The sequence below is a fragment of the Hippocampus comes genome, unplaced genomic scaffold, assembly GCF_001891065.2.
Source record: "Hippocampus comes isolate QL1 unplaced genomic scaffold, H_comes_QL1_v1.1 scaffold73, whole genome shotgun sequence".
NCBI classification, from domain to species: Eukaryota; Metazoa; Chordata; class Actinopteri; order Syngnathiformes; family Syngnathidae; genus Hippocampus; species Hippocampus comes.
The window spans coordinates 43,964-63,925 of NW_017806238.1; the positions used below are offsets into that span (position 1 = coordinate 43,964).

The 19,962-nt window shown below is 40.6% G+C and overlaps 1 protein-coding gene across 1 annotated transcript in view; it reads left to right on the plus strand.

The window, feature by feature from the left end:
* top2b (DNA topoisomerase II beta) overlaps positions 1-15,794 on the plus strand; it is a 51,279-nt gene extending 35,485 nt beyond the window's left edge. The window contains exons 26-33 of the mRNA XM_019857328.1: positions 156-282; positions 459-617; positions 5,870-6,077; positions 6,266-6,348; positions 10,886-10,978; positions 13,782-13,907; positions 14,973-15,061; positions 15,244-15,794. Coding sequence (XP_019712887.1) covers positions 156-282; positions 459-617; positions 5,870-6,077; positions 6,266-6,348; positions 10,886-10,978; positions 13,782-13,907; positions 14,973-15,061; positions 15,244-15,387 — 1,029 coding nt within the window. The 3' untranslated portion in view covers positions 15,388-15,794. The remainder of the gene's footprint in view (positions 1-155; positions 283-458; positions 618-5,869; positions 6,078-6,265; positions 6,349-10,885; positions 10,979-13,781; positions 13,908-14,972; positions 15,062-15,243) is intronic.
* Positions 15,795-19,962: the final 4,168 nt, after the last annotated feature.

Genomic DNA, 19,962 nt, shown 5'->3' on the forward strand with positions numbered 1-19,962 from the left:
TATATATATATATATATACCGTATTTAGATATGTATAGAGAGAGAAAAAGAGGCTAAAAGAGAGAGAGAGAGAGATGTATATAGTCTATTTGGGTAATGTGAGGCAAGAATCTTTGAGAGAAACAAGCCCCACAAAGGCGATGTTTTGGTTTCAGATTGACTCTGACCCAGTTCTGAAGTTGGAAGGTGATGATGATCTTTTGGGCCAAGATGCCACAACAGGTGAAAGCTCTGTCGTCAAACCAAAGACTCCACGTGTAAAGAAGGACAAAAAAGAACCAGGTAAGAATTTTTACCTTGGTACTTTGGTTGTTGCATCCAAAATAGGCTTCAGTGGCTTATAGGTTCTTCAATATTAATTGTTAATCTTGTTTGTATTGATTTATCATTTGAAATAAGTCGAACACAAAAAAACCCAAATGAAATCACATGACATTTTAGTTGCATTTGTCCCGCAGGAGTTCCCAGATTGAGAAAAACGCCAGGACCCAAAGGAAGCCCTGTAAAGAAGGTGAAAAAACGAAATCCCTGGTCGGAAGATGATTCTAATTCAGACAGTGATCTGGAGAATAGTCAGCCTGTCATCCCCAGGGAGACCAAGTCTCAGAGGGCATCAGGTACGGTTGACGGTGAAAGTAGCCGTTTGGTATGAATAACTAGATACTCTGCATTATAAATCGCGTTGTTTCATCACATTTTGAAATTTGTACAGAAGGGATTGTTGATAGCAGACGGTTCCATTCTGAGCTCATGACTTGCATGTGGTGACCGCAGCTGCTTCAGTCAAACGTTCTGGCTTCGAATATCAGCTGGTATCTTTGCATCGGGGTTGCACGTTTCTCACATGGGTTTTCTCCAGCTAATCCGTATCACGTCATTTCAAAAATGTGACTCATATTTTCTCCAAATTAATAATCGAAATTAGTTCACCATGGAATTTGTGTTATTGTTGATATATTTCAATGGAATTATTTTATCACAATTAGTCATTAGCAGGGGAGACATCGGAACAAACAACCATTCACACTCACATTCACATTCACACATGGACAATTTTGTCTCCAGTTCATCTAACAAGGTTGTTTTGGGAATTTGGGAAGAAGCCTGAGTACCACGCAAGCGAGAGAACAATACAAAGTGCTTTACATTGAACATTAAAAGCATGACAGAAAGAGAAACAAAATATGAAGATATTGCAAAAATGATCAGCAGTCATCTAAAATAATGTGATAAAAAGGATCACAACCAAGCATCAGTCCGGATGAATTAAAAGATAACATCTTGAAATGAAGTGATAGTTTGAGCAGAATTCGTTCCATATGTGCGGAGCACTGTAACTAAGTGCTGCTTCACTTTGTTTGGTTCTGGGAACACATAATGGACCTGTCCCAGCCAACGTGAGTGGTCTGGATGCTTTGGAGCACATATGTCAAAGTGCCGGCCCGCGGGCCACATCCGGCCCGCGAGAATGTTTTCAGTGGCCCCTGGGATGATATTGATTTATTATTAGAACCGGCCCGCGGACCGCAGCAAGCCGAGAGCCCGCAGATCTTTTAAACGCACCAATACTACATTTCCCACAATGCAACGGTGACGCGCCAAGCAGTAGGCCGCTTTATTTAAATATTTATTAGTCTAGCAGTCGTTCCCATAACAGTGACATTAGCTTTCAGATACCCATCAAAAATGGCAAAACAGAAGGTGGACACTGAGAACCGGGGGTTTCAAACAAGGTGGGAGTCGAAGTACATGTTCATGGACGTAGCTGGAAAACCTGGGTGTCTTTTGTACGGAGAAAGTGTGGCGCGATTGAAATAGTGTAATCTGAGACGACATCATGAAACGAAACACGCGAACAAAAACAAGAACATGGACATGGAGGGGGAAGGGGGATTTCATTAAAAACGGTATACTTAAAGTTTGTGACGAAGTTTACCCCGAAAAAAAGCAACTCTTTTTAAACGTGAGCATTAGCAGAAACACAATTGCAGTGTTTCTGCAAAGATACGGCAGTGCGTGCTGCGCAGTTCGCCCGAGAGCCTGACCCCAAATATTGATGAACTTGTAGAAAAGTTAAGACACCACCGAGTATCAGCCTCAGCCTCAAAGAAGTGAATATTACTTATAATATACTGTGCAATCACATATTAAGCGTTTTTACTCAGTTCAAGTTTAAAAATTAAAGTATAATATTTGCTTTCGCTGCTTGTTACTTCTTGAAGAAAGTGTTGTTTTTGGTTTATACATTTTTGCACTTTATTTTATTGTATTTCAATCCAATTATGTTTTAAAAATATTTTATTCGAGTAAATGATCGAAAATTACTGCACTATTATTTGTTTTTCTTTTAAGTAACTTTAGCCTACTTTTGCTAAAAGAGAAAATATGGACTAGTGATAGTGCCTTGAATAATATCGGCTTTTTTCATTCATGTTATGGGTATTTTTATACAAAGGAAATTTTTTTTTGCCTGTTGAAAATTAAAGTTTACTGACATAGCCATAAAAAAATGTTGCTTTATTTATCTGACCGTATTGGAATGTATTTGTTAGGTTTTCAGTCAATTAAATTTGATTCAATAAACAATATGTGCTCATTTTTAAAATTTTCAATGAACATTCGATCAGTCCGGCCCTCGGCTTGCAGCAAAATTTTTTATCTGGCCCTCCGTCCATTTGACTTTGACACCCCTGCTTTGGAGGGTACTCGAAGATCTTCTGCAATGATTCTGGGGCATTGTCCCACACTGGTGTCATTATGGATGAAATACCATTAGGTCCATCAAAGATAATCCATTCTGTCTTTTCTGGATTGGGTTGGAGAAAATTCTGTCCATCCACTTATCCATTTGATGAATACATTTACGACTGGCTGTGGTCCTACTTTTACGAGCTTTGTGTGACTTTTTTCCTGCTGCCCCCCAAAAAAATGGACATTTTTTTAACATTGATATTGAACATTTTTTACAAGTTGTACAGTGGTATCTCTACTTACAAACGTTTCTTCTTTCGAAATTTTCAAGTTACGAAATGTCTCAACAGGAAAATGCCTTTAGTTATGAAAGAAATGTCAAGATACGAAAGGTAAAAATGCACTATGGGTTGCTACTTGCAGCTCCGAGTTTCCTGAACGCAACATTCTTGTCGCTGCTCTGCCATTGGCTATTCCCTAGCATCATCCTGGCACCCCATTGGCTAAGAGGGACTTCTACCGGATGTGTCAATGTACCAATGTGTGTAGATCAGGGGTGCCCAAACTTTTTGGACCAATGATCGACTTTTCGATCGATCTACCTCCTGTGATCGACCCGTTAGCGCGCACGCACATACACATGCACGCCATGATGAGCAACAGACTGACACAGGGACGTGACACACTTTTGCAGCCTGTTAACTATCATAGCTCACACGTACCGTTTTAAAGTACTTCCCTCGGCCCTCTAGATTCCAATTCTTTGCCCATGCCCTCGGTGAATTGTACACAAAAAAACTCTGAAAGAGAATAATGATAACGCTAAAAGATATAGCGCAACAGCTCTGGTCACAAGCTGCAATTGCAGACTGCTGAGCGCTAACAACTTCCGGTGACGCAGGTCACGCGCCACCATAGGTTCAAGATTCACCTGCTTTATTTTGTTTTTTTTTTTAAATACTTTTTGTGAAAATGAGACTTATAGGATGGTTAGGGTGCAATGTACATTAACACAAAAAATATATTACTAACATGCACCAAGACACACAAATGGTTGGTTGTTTTTTTTTTCTCCTCTACAACGCTCGCGATCGACTTGGCACCAGTCCGCAATCTACTGGTCGATCGTGATCGACGTAATGGGCACCTCTGGTGTAGATAGATAGATGTGTGTTTATGCAGCATCCTTGTCATTCGCCCCTCCAGCCATGAGGTGTTCTGATAGTTTTACATAAATGTGAACCCCCAGAAAAAGTGTTCACCAATCGGGCAATCGCTCACTCTGCTGATGTTTGCCTTGGACATTTTTGAAGGATTGTTCAAAGCCAACAAAAGCAGACGTCCTTTGCTCAGTTCTTTACAAAACCGCAGGAAAAAACCACTTCTGACAGAGATTATGAACTAAGGAGGGCAAAAAACGAGGACGCAGTTAGAAATTAAATGATCATCATTTTTATTCTTTATTCTTAGTTTTTTGGGGTTTTTTTTACATTATGCACAACTCGCATTTATTGTGCAATAATCTCATTTATAACATGTATTTGTTAAATATTTTTATGCATTTTTATGCTTGGGAAGACACTTATGTCTGAATTTTGGGAGGCTTGCAACGGATTAGGGCATTTTCCCGTTATGAAATTTCTTCCGGAACCAATTAATTTCGTCAGTAGAGGTACCACTGTATTTCACTTCCAACACATATGTTCAGTACGGCCAGATCTAGCTTTACATATATAATTTTGATTTATTTATTCATTTTTATGCCCCCTGTGGGACATAACAATGTTATGCTCATATCAAAGTACCGTATTTTCTGCACTAAAAGACGCACTGGATTATGAGGCACACCTTCAAATAATGGCCTATAATTTTAATTTTTTTCATATATTGCACGCACTGGACTATAAGGCGCAATCTACAATGCATCCACCAGATGGAGGTACAGGTACATCTTTGTCCGTCTCCGTGCCTTCTCTTCTTCCGTTCGACTCGAGAGGCATTCATGACGGCCTCCAAAAAACGTAAATTAAAGATCACTTCAATGAAACTATGAAAATTGAAAATACAGAAATGCTGCAAAACACAAAATCACAAAATAAATTCTAGAGCCCCATAGCTGCAACAGAACAATCAGATTTCAGTAAATTTGATCTTAGTTTTACTGTTTGGTGCCTACTACCATCTTTGTTACTGATTATTGCTTTATTGTTGCACATATGTTAGTTGCTCCATGTACAGCACTTTGTATGCAGCAATGGCTGTTTGAAAGTGCTCTATAAATACAGTTGAGTTGAGTTAACTTGGAGGAGACTGGACTGTCTCAGAAGTGTTTGTTATTTATTCCTTTGTTGTGTACTGTATTCACAAATGAGGAAATCACAAAATAAATTCTGTAGGGGGGCTATCGAATTTATTTTGTGATTTCCTCGCTTGATTTTCTGTTTTGATGCATTATTTTAAATTTTCGTAGTTTCATTGAAGGACTTGTTAATTTACGTTTTTCGGAGGCGGTCATGAATGCTTCTCGAGGCGAACGGAAGAAGAGAAAGCAGAGACAGACAAAGACGTACCTGTATTTGCTGAGACTGTGAAAACCATTAATAAAGTGTGCGTTTTAAAAAAACACCACCACAGTTCTCATTTTTTCGGAGCTGCAACAAAAACTTATTTAATAAAGCAGCGACACAGTTCACTGAACCAACAGCAAGTTATAACATTGTAAGCATGTCTCCAGCAAGGAGCCATCTTGGGGTCGATGTATTACCGTAATGACCATACACAAGGCGTACCGGATTTTAAGGCGCTCAGTGAGATGGAAGATTTTTGGTGCGCCTTATAGTGCAGAAAATACGGTAATATGCTGCATATATGTTTAAAAAAAACATTTTAGCATACAGGACTGTGACATAATACGGAACGTGCAAGTTTTTTTTTTTTTTCAGTACAGTAGGTCTTCAATGTATGTAATCAGAATCCCATTTTTAAATCCCTTAAGCTTTTTGATCCACATTGATTCCTCTGGACCTTTCTTAGACTTGATGGTGATTTCATATCAAAAAACAGTCTGATGCGAAACCCAATTAAAACAAGGCTCATCAATGTACAATACTTGGTAAAAAAAAAAAAACCCACAGCAATCCTAATTGCGTTTGACCCCTTCTCTGCTTCTTTCTTTCAGCATCCAAGCCAAAATACACATTCGATTTCTCGGAAGAGGAAGATGAGGGCGAGAATGCGAGTGATAACGACATTGTGTCCACTGAAGTGGACACGGCGGTGAAAGATCAGGCGAATGAATCTGAAATGAAGGAGCACGACAGTGACCGTGATGAAGATGACTTTGATGATGACAAAGACTCGGACTCTGCCAGCAACCAGAAGACCATGTACGATTTTTTTTTTACATGTACTCACATAAATTTTAACTATTGAGTGTGCTTGGAAGACACCGATCATCTGTAGCCCCTAGTTACCCGTTTCCCTTCTTCCCCATCACCTTCCATGTTTGCAATTCAAAACCACACAAATCACAGGTAACAATAGTTTTGCGTACCTTTTAATCCTTCTTTTCTAGGTCTCGGCCTGTGGCTAAAAAGAAAGAGACAGCCACAATTTTCTCCTCTAAATCGGTCTTCTCAGACAAGAGCAACGACAGTGGTGAGTGGTAACTTTGCTGTTCTTATCATGCACATATACAGCATATTACATAACTCACGCAGTCTCAAAAAACGTGTTTTCACGTGTTTTTGAATCCAAACATTCTGTGCCAAAAATGTGTTTTCACATCTTTCTTTTATGGGGGTGCATTGAGGAGTGTATGATACGGCTGTACTGGGAATTCAAAGCTTGGGAAGAGTGTTAAAATGACGCACGGCTGCCAACAAATGGTAGCAATGCATTTTAGATTGGAGCTTGGCCCTATTTGTGATTGCAACTGGCGGGATAATGAGGACATACTCGGGGATGAGATTTTTCCGCTTTTTGGCGGAATTCCGCTTTTTTTCCAGTCAAAATGGACCTATTCTATATTGTTCCAAATCCGTAAAAAAAAATGGTGGGGGGAGGAGTCCGGACTTGTCTTCGGTAGATTCGGGGCTTGTAATGTTTACAAGTAACGTTTGCAAGCATCCATTTTGAATCCCGTTTTTTTATCGCGAAGCGTTAGTTTGTCGTTACTTTCTATATGGGCTAAAACCAATGTCTTACTTGTTGTGATTGGTCGCTATATCGGCAAATGCAAATCACAACCAATCCGTGTTCGCCTTCCTAAACCCCTTTCACGTGAATGCCGAATGTTATCGAGACTCATGACGAAGCTAAAGTGCGTCAGATAGATGCGGATCTGAAAAACACGTTTCGATGGGACTGGTTGGATAGAAAGCTGACGGTGTCCCCAGTAGGAAACAGTAAAGAGGAACCATTGTGCTTGTGTTGGATTTCGTGAAAAAGCTCGATGTTGCCGGTAAAGCTCTGTGTACAGTGTGTGACGATGTCATTCTCTACGGATCGAGATGATGGAAAGCTTTACAGAGTCACGCAACCCCAGTGAAACACCGAAAACAGACATTTCTACTGAAAAGTAACTACTTGCTCTCAAGCGCTTTTCGACAGCCTGGAGCATGTGTAAAAACAAGAGGAGTTGGCTAAAAAGAGAGTGGAAAAAGCCGGGGAGTACCAATAAGCTTTTAGCGCTTGCTAAAAAGCTTAAAATGAAGAGAAAATAAAGTATTCTACCTCATGAAACTGTATATTGTTGTACATACTGTAAATAGACTTAATATAATAAAATACATCCATAACCCATATATAGTAAACAGTGTGGGACTTCACTATCACTGTATGAGGTAAGAATCAACAGCTTTTTATCACATTTACACAACACTTTATGAATACAAGTAATGAACAAATCTTAAATATGGCAGGGAATGTGTTTACTTTTTTAGTTTTGATTTTGAGCAGCAAATTTGAGGTTACATATTGGTGCTCACCAGGAATGCATAAGCAAAATTGCACAAATTTTCACTTGAAAGAATAGTGAACAATCTTGGGATTTTTTTCTGTTAAAGTTTCAAATAGTGTGTAAATTGAATACACTTCATCTTCAGCATGTTTAGGCCCCGCTGTCCCGGCCACGCCCCCGTCCCAGCCACACCCCTTTCCGCTTTTTTTCATCACTAGCCACTCTCATCATAGCACTCGCTCACAAACTGTAAGTCGGTTGAACCATACACAAAGATCTGAAATGTCATAAATGTGACAAAATGCAACTTGGATCTTGGATGTATGACATAAGGGGTGTTCACATGGCACACATTTGCATCGGTGCTGTACCGACGTATTTTGTTGCGATATATCGTACACCGGTGTAAATTTTGTGGAGCGTTCACACGTACAAAGCTGCTTACTAAAGAGAAGCGTGTTAACCCCGGTGCAACCCCACTTGCGTTCACACGGCAGTTTCTGCGGCCAGGCAATACGATAGTAATAATACGAAAATAAAACATGCGTATGCTTGAAGTGTACATGCACTTCCTTTTCCCCGCCTTGTTTGTGACATATCGAAAAACCATGGTTTATACTTCTCCAGACAAAGCAACGCTGTGGTCTATCAGACACCGTAAAAGGATGAGAGAAAGTGTTGCAGCTCTGAAACAAAGAAAGCTGTCGTGTTGGTTCTTTTTAAAACACACACTTTATTAATTTGTTGAAGTCATGCAACTACAGACACGTCCTTCACCTTCTCCATGCCTTCTGCTCGAGAGCCGTTCAATGACCGCCCCTGAAAACGTTAATCAACGATGACTTCAATGACAGTCAGAAAAGCACACAACGCGGCAAACAGAAAACCAAGAGAGGAAATCGCAAAATAAATTCTATGGGGAATTCTATGGGGGGGGGGGTGAACACACAACAAAGGAACAAACTACACAAACAACTCCGAGAAAGTCCAGTCACCCACAAAAGGAAAGATGGCGGAAGTACAACAGAGCACGAAAGCAACACATTCTACCCATATGTAATCAACTCTTCTCACGCGTAGCGAGTCTACTCCTGTAGCGTTCACATGTCCCATTTTATATCGTGCTGCCCCGCAAACTACCATTTACTCCGGTGTAAATTTTTAAACCACTTCCTGGAGCACGGTTAAATTTGTTCCGGTTGAAGCTGTTTTCTAGGGGCTACGCTCCGCCCGTATAACTTTGTACGTGTGAACGCTCTATGGGGGGCAGCCCCGGTGCTACACCGGAGTAAAAGTTGCCGTGTGAACATCCCTATGGATGACGATCACCATGTAAGAGGCCGGTGAACAATATGATCCCATGGCGGACGTGCTATTTTGGTGAGGTACGTCTTTCCCAGTGCTTGTTTATGGCAGAGATTGATATTCCGTCCCTGGGTTGGAACAGTCCATTTTGAGTTTTTTTTTAAAAGATCAGACTACTAAGGTGAATGGGCTAACTGGCGGTGGGTGCCATGATCAGAGATGAAAGTCCTCCGGATTTTCCCGGAATTCCGGGTTTTTCAAATTTTTATGAAAATTTCTCCGGAGAATTGAGGAAAATTTGCATAATCCGGATATTTGTTGACAACATTGAACGAAGACGCGTTTGAGTTCGTTGTATTGCTTTCACGAGCTTAGCCATATTGAGGCACTAATACTAGTAACAGTAAAGAGATTTTTGTTTGTGTAATAATGACAGAAGGCATAATGGCGTTTGACTAATGGTTTAGTATAACGAATGGCAACTCGCAACAACAGTAGCAAGCGTCATTTTGCCTCTTGGGTTATACCATCTCAACTAGAAGGTGGGGGATAGTCCCCAAACAATTTTCCTCTCTTTATAAACACACCTGCTAAACCCCAGTGGAACGAATAAAAGACGCCGTCAACAAGACAGTTGTCGCAAAAAATATATTTGGCCAAAAAGGGAAAAACACAGATTGGCAGAAAATCGTGTCCCTTCGACTTCGAGTGTCGTCTCGGCTAACTTAGCTCAGCTGTTGTCGTTGTGTGACGTCATTTGCGTCGGCGCTGATTGGTTGAAATCAAAAGACGCGCTTGCGTACATGTTCGCGCTGAAACACGCACAGCAGAGAGCGGCGGACTAGCTACTGCTGAGGCTCGCTTAGCTTGAGTGGAGTCGCCACAACAGTAATACCCTCGCCTCGCATTCTCATGGCCTCGCCATATCTTGGAGATTTCAAAATTTCGGCCCGAACGGAAGCCACAAAGGGTACACGTGTGCACACAAAAGGAAGATTAATCATTGAATGTCGAGTATTTTAATAGCGTTTTGTGTAAACTAATTCATGCTTGATCGGCCCAGTGCGTGCGCGCGCTCGCGCGCGTGTGTTTGTGTGTGTGTGTGTGTGTACACACACACACACACACACACACACACACACATTTATTTATTTATTTTTTTTTTTCCGGAATTTTCAGAAAAGTCCACTTTCATCTCTGCATGATTGAGGAAAAAATGAATTTCACCGAATTGCTCAGTCATTCACAAGCAAAGATGAGGCGAGGTTTACCTCTTTGTGAACAATCGCGTGAGAACATAGTCGAATAGTTTACGGACAATGTTCCTCAATGTACAATTGCAAGGAACTTAAACTGGGCACTTCAGAAAACCAATGTCAGTAAATACAATTTGGCGCTATATCCATAAGTGCTACTTGAAACTCGACTCTGCTCAGCTCATCAACCCTCCGCGGTTTTCCCGATCCCCATTAACCGTGTTAAGTAAGGGATCACTGGATTTATTTTTGTCTTATTTGAGTAATTTGAGAAGACAAGGCCTGAGAATTAAATATTACAAATAGTAGTTTTTTGTTCTACTTTTGGAGAATGAACACGAATGAGCAAAGGGGTACTCACAGTATGAAAAAAACATTTTGGGGGTAAACAAGACAAAAGGTAGCGACCCACAACACTGCAGCACAAGGCTGAGTGGCCAGCAGTCTGAGAAGTGAAACTCTGCTCTCATTTTGTAAACTATGCTGCATTCTGCAGGAGGCTCCAGAGGCTTTAGAATTCAGCTCATTTCTCTGTGTATCAAGAAGTGAGGATTTTTTTTTTCCATTTTATTTTAGGATTTTACCAATATCTATTGTCCAGTGCTTACCGAAAGGTTACAGTATGCAGACATGACAGTGGGTTCACGTTGGGCGTGTGTTTCTATGATTTTAGAGGGATCAAAAGCAGACAGTGATGACGACAACGGAGATCTTTCCACCTTTTCAAGCAGCTCTGCGTTTGACAGCCAATCACTAGCCAAAAAAGGTAAGATGTTTCTTTGTGTGTACATGCGGTAGGATGTGGGCATTAACCCTTTCATGCATAAATAATAATCACCTACATCGGGATTTTTTTTAGTCTTTAGGCATGAAAATAGACTAACGGCAGTGGATGGCAACACATGCAAGGGTCCATTGTAGTGGTTGATGCACAACCGTGACATTAAAATGAATTCATATAAGTGAAAACAATATGTGAATAGCTGTGCACTCTCGTCACTGCTGTCCCTGAGAGGGTTAAATTTGTTTTATGTTCTGTTAAAATTGGCATTAAAAACCATGAAATTACATTTGCTGATACCTGCAGAAACCTTGATTAGTGTTTCTGTGTTGCCTTGCTCTTCAAGTGATAGAAACTAGAGCTGTCAAACGATTAAAATATTTAATCTAATTAAAAACGCAACTGTCATAATTAACTCAAATTAACTAAAAATTAATCATGATTACTCACGCATTTTTTATAATTTCTGAATTTCCTTTTATATTTTTTGTCTAATTTTTCCCTATTTTAATGCTCTCATCAACATGGAATCATGAATCAGTTTTCTATGTGCAAAATGCAAATATTTACTGAAAAAAACAATTTTGATTTTCAATTTTACATGAACATTTTTCACTTGGAGCAGTTATTCACACATAATCTCTCACACAATATTACTGTCCATCAACAACAGTGAAAAAAATATTTTGTCACACAACAGCTGCTTTAACAGCTCTTTTTATGGAATCAAAACAGAGCAATATAACATTATAAAGTGCCCATCTAAGCTAAACTATTACTCAGCCTATAGTGGATTTAAGCCATGGTTGCATACTTCGTTTTTCTCAAGTTTGCTTTGAACACAGCAGTCAGGCTATGTTGATTCTGTTGGTCCTTCTTGCGCGGAAGTCTCTACGGTTTTGTGTAGACATCATTTCGGATGACACTCTATTTATATGGACACAGAACACTGTAACCTTCCACACAAAATAGTTCCAAACAAGTAACAATCGCGTCAATTTCAGCTTGAGTCGAGCTGTGCACAATGTTGACAGGCTTGCATGCAGTAGCCATACATTTAGCTATGGCTGAAGCAAATTTGTTCTTCGTCGTGTCATCCATTTTCTACGCTTTGAAATGATCCATAGCTGTCTGTCTGAGACGAGGGGGCGGAGTACTCACGTCAGCTGTGTGCTTGGCCATTCAGTGGTATTTCAGACTCGACGTGCTATGATGATAGCTCAGTTTACGACTGCAAAACATACAGGTAACTTTGGTCTTGTCAGTGGAACAATCTGGCAACTTTTTTAAAGTAAACTTTCCATTCATAAACTCTTAAAGTATCCGTTTTCGGTGTCTCGCGCTGCCGTGGCTGGCAAAACAAACGTGCGTGGACATGTGTAGCGCGCTTGTTGTTTTGTTTCTGGTTTATAGAGCAACGTAACATCCGCTGTGGCGTCTGCCGCGTTAATCTCGCGAGAAAAAAAATTTAATCCCGTTAAAATTCATTTAAATTAATGCCAATAAAAACGCGCTAAACTGACAGCTCTAATAGAAACCGATTTGTTTTTATTTTTTGGATTAAAATGCCACCTGGGTTTTCCACTCATGATAAGGGGTAAAAGAGGATATTTCTTGTACTTTGATTAAAAGTTTCTCTCCTGGGCCTCAGTTAAAACTTCGGTTTTGTCCTGGTTAAACTGGAGAAAGCTCTCTGACATTCAGGATTCGATGTCTAAAACGAAGTTAAAGTGTGGCCATTGGACTGATGTCATCAGGACAACAGAGTGCATCCGTGGAACTTTGTGCTAGCTGATTACACTGGCAAGAGGGAGCAAAAGAATTTGAACAATAACGGGCCTCAAATTGAACCCTGGAGTACACCACACATTACATCATAGACTTTCGAGGAAGATGGATCCAAGCCCACCACAAAAAATGCCCTAGGATCAAAGCCATTTGTGTGCAGTACCAGAGAGGCCGACCTGAGACAGTACCTAATTCTATTTTTAAAAATGCCGTGGTCTTTTGTATTATTCAAAGCGGCATTAAGATTATCTCGATATCTGGTTATCTCAATTACTAACCCTTTCATGCACACTGTAACCTGATAACATGATAAACTGTCCAATGTAGTGACCGTTGTCCCTGAAAGACTTAAAATTATTTAAAATCTTGACAAGGTTGGTTGTGGTTATAACCTAAAACTAAACGGATACTGATCGAAAATATACGATTTTGCAAAAATGTCAAGGAATTGAGTAAAAAGTAATTTTGTTTTCATTTTGCTTTCAAGTGGCATGTTTTTGCTGGTGGTCATTCCTTGTGAAGATTAAATTGCTCTTCTTCAGAAGGGGCCTGACCACAACTGGTTTGAGGGCAACAGGGAAGGTGCCCGCCTGAAGAGAGCAATTTATATTTAAAAGCCATTGAAAAAAAGTTCTTAAATATTTTTTTTAAAATAGATGTTAGGATTGGGTTGAGAGGAAATTGCAGGTCTCATTGTGGGGGCAAAACTTTGTAAGGATCTCAGCTTTAATCAGGACAAAACTCTCCGGTGTTTCCTTATAGGTAAGGACAACCATTCAGATGTGTGAGGTTTTTTTGGGGGTTTTCCACAGCGATGTTCCAAACTTTTCCTTGGTTGCAGAATATTTGGCAGTTTTCTGTAATTTTACGTTTCCTCTACACTTTCACTTGCCAACTTATTGTAGTATCTTTGGAATGATCACCAACTTAACCTAGCCTTCTAACACTGACAGCAAATTGACATTCCAGCAAGTTTTATGGGGTTTTTATTTATGTCTAGGGTCTAGGAAGCCATCCGCTGCAGTTCCAAAACCTCGGAAGACACCCACACCAAAAACAAAGAAACCTGATAAATCACTGTGGGACTCTGACTCCGACACTGGCTCCAAAAAAGTGGCTCTTAAAAGTACAGGTAAAGTCACTGACTGCTAATGCAGGGGGTCCTCGGTTTACCACTGAGTTCAGTTCCTACGACACCACTGTAAGTTTCTGTCTGTAACCTATATGCAGTAGTTAAGTCACAGAGGAAATATTTTTATGAAAAGTACTGAAAACAAAATACTCATACACAAAAAAAATGTGGAGCACTGGCAAGGTTGCAAACAAAATCATTGTAACTCTAAACCTAGGACTCCCTGTACAGTGGTACCTCAATTTACGAACGTTTCTTCATACGAAATTTTCAAGTTACGAAACGCCTCAACAGGAAAATATTGCCCCTTGTTACGAAAGACATTTCTATATACGAAAGTTACAAATACAGTATGGGCTGCTACTCGCAGCTCAGAGTTTCCTGAACGCAACAAACTTATAGCTGCTCTGCCATTGGCTACTACCGAGCATCATCCTGGCGTCCCATTGGCTAAGAGGAACCTCTTCTGTATGTTTGTGTGTGTGGAGATACAGAGAGATGTGTCTATGCAGCATCCTCGTCATTCGCCCCTTGGGCCATGGGGTGTTCCGATAGTTTTTCGTAAATGTGAATCACCCAGAAAAAGTGTTCACCAGTCGGGCGATCGCTCACGATGCTGATGTTTGCCTTGGACATTTTCGAAGGATTGTTAAAAGCAAACGTCCTTGGATCAGTTCTTTACAAAACCACTTCTGAGAGAGAACATGAACTAAAGAGGGCAAAAAACGATGAGGACGCAGTGAAAAGTTAAATGGCCATCATTTTTATTCTTTATTCTTTGTTTTTTACATTATACACAACTCTCATTTATTGTGCAATAATCTAATTGTAACATGTATTTGTTACATATTTTGATGCATTTTTATGCTTTAGAAAACATTTATGTCTGAATTTTGGGGGGTTTGGAATGGATTAGGGCAACGCGTCTCTACTTACAAACATTTCTTGTTCAGAATTATTATTAATTAATTTCGTACGTAGAGGTCCCACTATACTTAACTCGCTGTTAATAAATCGCAAACACAGCAGCATCATGGTTACTTACTTGATTTTGGGCAGGTAAAGGCCGAGGAAGAAAGAAAACTGCATCTGGCTCTGAGGATGACGATTATAATCCAGCGAAGAAAATGTCAAAACTGGTAGGCAGGGTGAGTATCTGATACCATGTTTAGAATATTTACAATTCTGCAAAAATGTGAATGTGACTGACGGTTTTAATCACTCAGCGACAATACCCAACGTTTTAGAATCGCCATCTTGAAGTTTTCACAATATGAATTCATGCATCTGTAATGTCAGTGTTGTTCTTTTTTTCTGTGATTGGGAACAGAAGTCTCACAATCCTCCATCTAATGACGAGAACGACAGCAACAGTCAGGGTGCCATGAACACACCATTCCGGCCGGGCCGCGCCAAGAAGGACGTCAAATACTTTGCTGAGTCTGACAACGATCATGACGACATGTTCGACTAAATCCACTTTTGACAATGATCGCGTCCCTTGTATGGAATTCTTTTACTTCACACAGAATTTGTACATCTCCTCTTTACATTTTATTTTGTTCACAGTATTGTTTTTTTTTTTTGTTTTTTCTTTTTGTTGTTTTTGAACGTGTAATGTTTACAAATGTCTTTTTTATGTTAATTGAAAGGGTCTGTATTTGTCTAAGGCAGCTTTTAGAAGTTTAGAAAAGCTTTTAATTGTTAAAGGATAATGTAACTTTTTGAACATGTTAAGAGTAAACAAGAAATGTGTCACCTTTGCTCGTTTCAGATTATTCACGACAACAATTAAGTTGTATATGGAGCACTATTTACCCATTCAAAACAGGTGTTTCACATAAATTGGGTCTCAAATATATGATTACTTCTGCAATGTTATTACCAAGCTTTTGTCTTTCCTGAAATAAAACATGAACATTATTAACATATAATATCTGAACAACAAAACATACAGGCTAATAAAACACAAAAACATGTTTTAACGAATCTCAGCCTGACAAAAATGTAATCGTATTTCAAAAGTGGGCGACGGACAGTTCTATCGAACATAACAGTAGCAATTCATAAACTAACAGCAAATCTGAAATTTTATGCTTGCCAAAACAATGCAAAATCTTAAAAATAGATCAAACTCTTTGCACTGCTTGGTGCTATACAAGCTTATTCTAATGGTTTATGATTGCCAATATTTTTTTGATTTTCGACAATACCTGGGAAGTAAAAGTGCGTTCGAGTTTGGTGCTTTGCCTGTTTCACGCAGACATATGGGCACATTTTTCCGTGTTGATGCGCGGCCTTCGCCGTGGCAAACACAGCGCTCAGCTGGTGATGCTAAAATGGGAACTGAAAAAGGCCTGGTCCTCTGCCTTTCCCAAACGCACGGATTTACTCCGTCATGACACTTTCAGGACCCTGTCCACTCATGCCTGGTACCAGTCGTCGGCTCTCCAGGAGCACCATGGCTTTGCTGCCCAAAGCGCCGACTTCGGTGAGGGGTCCCCTCTCCAGCTTTTGAGGGAATTTCCCAAAGCTTGCCGATCGCCAATGGGCACACAGTCCAATTGTTGCTCCCAGCAGGATTGGTTAAATGCTCGGTTGTTGATGAACAAAACATATATCCTAAGGGAGTTTTACTGTTTCCAATGACCTGGATTTCATAGGTCATAGGATTCATAGGTCATAGGATTTGTCCTCGTTCCCTCCTGGTACCAGAATTGAGTCTCATGTGAAATCTTGGTCATCCAGGGTACGGACAGAGAGAGGGGGACCTCCTACAAGTGCCTGGGTGTTCTTCTCAACAATGAACTAAACTGGTCTACCCACACGGACGCTCTGATCAGGACGGGACAGAGCCGGCTCTTCCTACTCAGAAAACTGAGGTCTTTTTGGGTTCAGGGGTCACTAGTTAAGACCTTCTATGACACTGTGGTGGCTTCAGCCATCCATTCTGGCATAGTCGGCTGGTCAGGCAGCATCTCAGCCCGGGACAGAGAGTGACTGGCAGTGATGAAAGTTCTCCGGATTTTCCCGGAATTCCGGAGTTTCAAATTTTCATAAAAGTTCCTCCGGAAAATTGAGGAAAAATTACCTAAAATTAATCCGGATATTAGTTGACAGCATTGAACGAACACGCGTTTGAGTTCGTTGTTTTGCTTGTAGCGACACCACTCGAGCGAAGCGCGCCTCAGCAGTAGATAGTCCGCTGCTCTCTGCCGTGCGTGCGTCAGCTCGAACATGTACACACGCGCGCGTCTTTTGATTTCAACCAATCAGCGCTGACTCAACCGACGTCACAGATCAAAGAAGCTTTGATCGACGACAACAGCTAAGCTAGCGGAGACAACGCGGCACTCAAGGTCGGACGGACACGTTTTTCTGCTAATCTGAATGTTTCCCTTTTTGTCCAATTTTGCTTTCACGTAGCCATGTTGAGGCACTATCACTAATAACAGTAACACTCCTCCCTCCGCATTCTCATGGCCTTGCCATATCTCGGAGATTTCGAAATTTTGGCGAGAACAGAAGCCACAAAAGCCAGATTAATCATTGAATGTCGAGTATTTGAATAGCGTTTTGTGTAAACTAATTCATGCGTGATCGGCTAGGTACGGGCCCAGCGCACTGTTCAAACAGGTAGACAGGCAAGGCGACATACGTGCAATAGATGAGAGTGTGTCACGTTTAGCATGGTGGTAGTTGTAGGACCCCAAAAAGCAGGCAAGAGGCAAGGGAGAAGCGCGGGTGGATTGACCAAAATGTATTTAACAAAAATACAAACAGTAGTACAATGGAAAAACACTAAGTCGAAGTACTCAAACAAATGCCTGGAAATCACGAGGAACCAAAGAAACAACTGTGACAGGAAACAAAACATGACAGGGGCACACGTATACTCACACACTGACACTCACAATGACATAACTCAGGGAACTAAATACAAGCAAAGTGACGAGATAACGAGAATCACCTGGACAAGACACAAAAGGTTGATGGAGCTGATTGGTTAAACACAAGGGACAATGATAACGAGAACAGGTGGCGACAAAAAAAGGGCACATTAGGGAACAAAACCAAATGTAACCAGACAGAAACATAACAGAGTTCTCGTCCAAACTGAGCGCACTTGAATGCACCACTCGACTCCTGTAGTGTTCCATTGTGAACAGGCGCGTTCAAAAAGGATTTTTTTTAAAAAAATAGCATCGTGTTTGTTGACATCTACGCAAATCGGACTGTTATTTCTGCATTGTGTATCAGCCCCTAATCATGACACCAAAGAAAGCAAGTGGAAGTCGTAAAGCTGGTGAAAAAAAGAGGAAAATAGTGTGCAAAACTATTGAATTTAAGAAAGATTTGACAGCAAAATATAAATCAAGTGTACGTGTGTCTGTGTGTGTGAGCGTGGATGGTTCTTTGTCGATGTGTACTCTGCGATTGGCTGGCAACCAGTTCAGTGTGTACTCTGCCTACTACCTGAAGACGGCTGGGATCGGCACCAAGACCTCCCGACCCTTGTGAGGAAAAGCAGATCAAAAAATGGATGGATGGATCGATTAATAACATCCACACAGATACACAAATCTTGGGACCAGTCCGCAGGCTACCGGTCGATCGTGATTGACTGGTTGGGCCCCCCGGGATTCGCACATTCTCACAGGATGGGCTCCACTCCGCGCACAACCTTTGTGAGGATAAGCGGCTTGGATAGTTGGGTGGATGAATGGATGATGGATGGTTTTTACAGTTTGCATCTTATTATTGAACTATTGAGTTAAATAAAAAAAAAAGACACCCATCCATCCAATTTAAATTGGGTGGGTCAGGCAAAATGATGTGACACATTTGTAGGTTAAATTAAAGGCAAATAAAGTAAAGAAACAAAAAGGTGTTTTTATTTTTGAAAAGTACATATAATGCAATTTTTTTCAAACAATGCCATTTTGCTTTGTTGCTTTATGATGCCGTTGTTTTTCGTTACTTTTTCAGTTGCTGCCATGAATTGGACTGGTGAGCATCGCGCTTTCATTGTGGAAACGTTTGTCAAAACAAACGGTTTTTTTTTTTTCTCAAAACCCATAGATATATTTTTGTTCCTGAAGTAAGAGTCCAGGTGTGTGCACAAATTTTGCACCTGCCCTTTTGCCATGGATGAGAGAAGTCTCCGTCACTGATAAACTTTGCACCGACAGCAAGCCCCCACTTTGCTCCTCCTCCTCCTCCTCCACCTCTTGCTCTTCTGCCTCCGCCTTCACTTAGCTCTCAACCAGTGCTTGAACACAAATATCCATCCATTCATTTGCTAATGCGCTTATCTTCAAGAGGGGTCGCGGGCGTGCTGGAGCTTATCCCTGCTGTCCTCGGGCAGTCGATGGGGGACACCCTGAACTGGTTGCCAGCCAATCGCAGGGCACACAGAGATGAACAACCATCTGCGCTCACTACAATTTAGAATGTTCCATTAACCTGACATGCATGTTTGTGGAATGTGGTTGGAAACCATATTTCCATATTTGAAATAGCATTTTTTTTTCTTAAATTGTATTTAGTGTCGTCCAGCATTTGAGTTGCCCATCCCTGCTCCACACATTGCACTAATGAAGCACTGCACTGCTACCTGCTGGCTGTGGCGCGCTACTGACAGGGCACTTTGATTCGCTTTTCCAGTCAATTAAAAAGACTAAATATCACACATATTCATGAAATACTTAGACAGACGGTTGAACGTCAGCGTGTGGAGAAAACGTATGATAAAACATGTGTTTCATGTGTTCCAGAGGGGTACTGAAATCGGCTGAGCAGCCGGCAGTGTGCCCTGTAATTGCCACAAGATGGCAGCGTGGTTTCAGGAAATCGTGAAATAAACATGCCTGTTTGACTTTTGATATTGAGTGGCCTTCATTTTTTTCCCCTTTATCTACAATGAAAAATGTAGGTTATTTCTGTAAAATTAAAAAAAAACACACAATTATCAAAAAGTAATACATTTTACTGAATGAATATATTCCACTCAATCGACGATATTAAAAAAAAAAAAAAAAAGTAAGAG